General features: G+C 62.3%; 1 protein-coding gene across 1 annotated transcript; it reads left to right on the top strand.

The window, feature by feature from the left end:
* The first annotated feature begins 602 nt into the window (after positions 1–602).
* Positions 603–2,708, top strand: TICAM1 (TIR domain containing adaptor molecule 1). The gene has a single exon (XM_007460537.1). It carries the CDS (start codon positions 603–605, stop codon positions 2,706–2,708), a length of 2,106 nt encoding a protein of 701 aa, XP_007460599.1.
* The last annotated feature ends 842 nt before the right edge of the window (positions 2,709–3,550 follow it).

Genomic DNA, 3,550 nt, shown 5'->3' with positions numbered 1-3,550 from the left:
GAGGCACGAGACCGGTGCGGATGGGACGTCCTTAGGGACCTGGAGGGCATCCAAACTCTCCACTCCGATCTGGGGTGCCTCCTGCCGTCCTCGGCATCACCCTCCGGGACCCGCAGCGATCCGCGGCCCATTGTGGGCCTTTCGGACTGGAGCAGAGGGCATTCCCTGAGATCCACCGGCAGCCCGGCCTCCCTGGCCAGCAACTTGGAAATTAGCCAGTCGCCCACCATGGCCCTCCTCAGTAGTCACCACAGCCCCCACGGGCCCAGCAAGCTGTGTGACAAGCCCCGGGCCAGCCCGGTGCCCGAGCCTGCCCCTATGGGCTGCCAGGAGCCCGAGGAGATGAGCTGGCCCCCATCAGTGGAGGCTGCCTGGGTTTTGAAGACACTGGGGGGGGCGTTGTCTGGGCCGCCTCCCAGAGCCCCCTTTCTGGTGATAACCATGTCTTTCTGCTTCACAGGTCTGCCCTGCAGCCCCCAGGGGACCTAGTACCCGTGAGCAGGTAGGGACACCGGGCCTGCAGCGCAGGGGGGCGGCGTGTGGAACATGACTCCATCACCCAGTGCTTCTCCGGCCACCAGATGCCACACCCACCTGCGCCCATGGCCAGCACAGGGCCGTCGCTTTCTGGCACCTTTGACATTCTAGACGCAGCGGGCCAGGATAAGCTCTTGTATCTTAAGCACAAACTGAAGACCCTGCGGCCAGGCTGCCGGGGGGCGGACCTCCTGCATGCCCTGGTGCTCCTAAAGCTGGGCCAGGAGACCGAGGCCAGGATCTCCCTGGAGGCGCTGAAGGCAGACGCTGTGGCGAAGCTGGTGGCCCGCCAGTGGGCTGGTGTGGACAGCACTGAGGCCCCAGAGGAGCCCCCAGACGTGTCCTGGGCCGTTGCCAGGGTGTACCACCTTCTTGCCGAGGAGAGGCTGTGTCCAGCGCCAATGCGGGAGGAGGCCTACCGCGCAGCCGTCCGTGCTTTCAGGTCCAGGGACGACCCCCAGCTGGGGGAGCTCCAGGAAGAGGCACGAGACCGGTGCGGATGGGACGTCCTTAGGGACCTGGAGGGCATCCAAACTCTCCACTCCGATCTGGGGTGCCTCCTGCCGTCCTCGGCATCACCCTCCGGGACCCGCAGCGATCCGCGGCCCATTGTGGGCCTTTCGGACTGGAGCAGAGGGCATTCCCTGAGATCCACCGGCAGCCCGGCCTCCCTGGCCAGCAACTTGGAAATTAGCCAGTCGCCCACCATGGCCCTCCTCAGTAGTCACCACAGCCCCCACGGGCCCAGCAAGCTGTGTGACAAGCCCCGGGCCAGCCCGGTGCCCGAGCCTGCCCCTATGGGCTGCCAGGAGCCCGAGGAGATGAGCTGGCCCCCATCAGTGGAGGCTGCCAGACCCCCAGTGCGGCCAAACAGCCCAGCCCCCAGGCTTCCCGAGGTGGCCGCAGATGCATGCCCCGCCAGCCTGCATGACCCCCCGGAAGCTCCGAAAAACAGCAGTCACTACTCGGTGGAGTGCACGGATGTGCCAGCAGCTCCCAAATCTCTCCCCTCGCCTTCCAGAAACGTCTGCCCTGTCGCGGATCAGACGCCAATCCAACTTTCAGAGGAAGACACCACTTACCCGGCGGCTCAGCCACGCCCACCGACTCCATCGGCCCCCAAAACGTCCCCTCCCTTTTCGTCTCCATCGACCCCTCCTAAGGCTCACCCTACCGTCTCGAAGCCTGGGCCTCCTCCTCCGGAGCTGGAGTCGTCGGAGCAGAAGTTCTATAACTTTGTGGTGCTGCACGCTGGCGCTGACGAGCACATCGCGCTGCGCGTGCGCGAGAGGCTGGAGGCCCTGGGCGTGAGCGACGGCGCCACCTTCTGCGAAGATTTCCAGGTGCCAGGGCGCGGCGAGCTGCACTGCCTGCAGGACGCCTTAGACCACTCGGCCTTCACCATCCTGTTGCTCACCTCCAACTTTGACTGCCGGCTGAGCCAGCACCAGGCGAACCATTCTCTGATGAGCAGCCTCACGCGGCACGGGTGGCAGGATTGCGTGATCCCCTTCCTGCCCTTGGAGAGTTCCCTGACCCAGCTCAGCCCCAGCACTTCCAGCCTGCTCACCGCCCTGGTGTGGCTGGACGAGCGCTCCCCGATCTTCGCCAAGAAGGTGGCCAACACCTTCAAGTCCCAGAAGCTGCGGGCCCGCAAGGCAAAGTGGAGGAAGGAACAGGATGTCCGGGCCCTGCAGGAGCACAGCCAACACCTGGAGGGTGAGCGGCAGCAGGCAGCGGCGTGGAGTGCCGCGCACTCAGCTTTCCTCCATAACTACCTGTCCTACCAGACGCAGATGGAGAAGCTCCAGGTAGCTTTCGGGAGCTACATGCCATTTGACACTCAGCTGCCTTCTGTGCTTCAGGTGCCCTTTGGGGGACCGGGGCCCCTCGGAGCCCCACCACCACCCTTTCCCACCCAGCCGGGCCATCGGCCGCCGCCCCTGCCTCCTTGGCTGGCGGGCATGCCCCCGCCGGCTTTCCCGCAGCCCCCGGTGGCTTTCCCGCAGCCCCCGGACTTCCCACAGACTTCACCCGTGCACTCTCCGAGCTCTGGGCTGCAGCCCCTCATCATACATCATGCACATATGGTACAACTGGGACTCAACAACCATATGTGGAACCAGAGAGGGACGCAGGCGCCCGAGGACAAGATGCCAGAAACGGAATGACCAAGTGAGTGGACCTGATGACCTCGGCCTTGATTCCCCATCTCCAGGGGTCAGTGGAACGTGGGGTCATTTGCTACTTTCAGGACACTGCCGGGAAAATTGACCGCATGACTTTCTGGCCCTCGAGGTAGCCAGAATTGGATTTGTTTACAAATTCTCAGTCAGTCCCTCCCTCTCTCTGGACCGTGGTGGTGGGGAATGGGTTGGGGGTATGGGTATGGTGTGTTTTTTTTTTTTTCTGTACGTGGGCCTCTCACTGTTGTGACCTCTCCCGTTGCGGAGCGCAGGCTCGTGACGCGCAGGCCCAGCGGCCATGACTCACGAGCCTAACCGCTCCGCGGCATGTGGGATCTTCCCGGACCGGGGCACGAACCCGTGTGCCCTGCATCGGCAGGCGGACTCCCAATCACTGCACCACCAGGGAAGCCCCATGGGTATGGTGTTTTAATTGTAATAAATATTTATTGAATGCTTTGACAGCGCCATTGTCCTCTGGGAGACCTCTGCCTGGCCATCTGTCAGGATAAAAACGTAGCTGCTATTGCCATAAAAGGGACAGGAGCCAAAAAGTTGCGCACGTTTGCTTTCATTTCATTGGTCAGGATATAGTCACATGGCCCATCTCCGGCTGCAAAGGAAGCTGGGAAATGTAGTCCTCTGATGGGTCACGTGCTTTGCCAAAAGTGTTGGTTCTAATGCCAGAGAAGGTAGAGAGAAAAGACATTGTGAGTACATTTAGCTGTTTCTGTTGCAGCCCTTTTTGGGGGAAGCGGGGGTCTGCTTTGATGCTCCCACCAAGGCTGGGCTCTGATCACACTGTGTAATCTTCAGCAAGTGCCTTC

The sequence above is a fragment of the Lipotes vexillifer genome, unplaced genomic scaffold, assembly GCF_000442215.2.
Source record: "Lipotes vexillifer unplaced genomic scaffold, Lipotes_vexillifer_v1.1 scaffold1011, whole genome shotgun sequence".
Taxonomy (NCBI): Eukaryota; Metazoa; Chordata; class Mammalia; order Artiodactyla; family Lipotidae; genus Lipotes; species Lipotes vexillifer.
Note: the sequence above shows the minus strand (reverse complement) of the source record. Positions and strands in the feature narration are given on the sequence as shown.

Coding starts and splice junctions, on each gene's coding strand:
- TICAM1 (XM_007460537.1), top strand. CDS start 603: ATGGCCAGCACAGGGCCGTCGCTTTCTGGCACCTTTGACATTCTAGAC.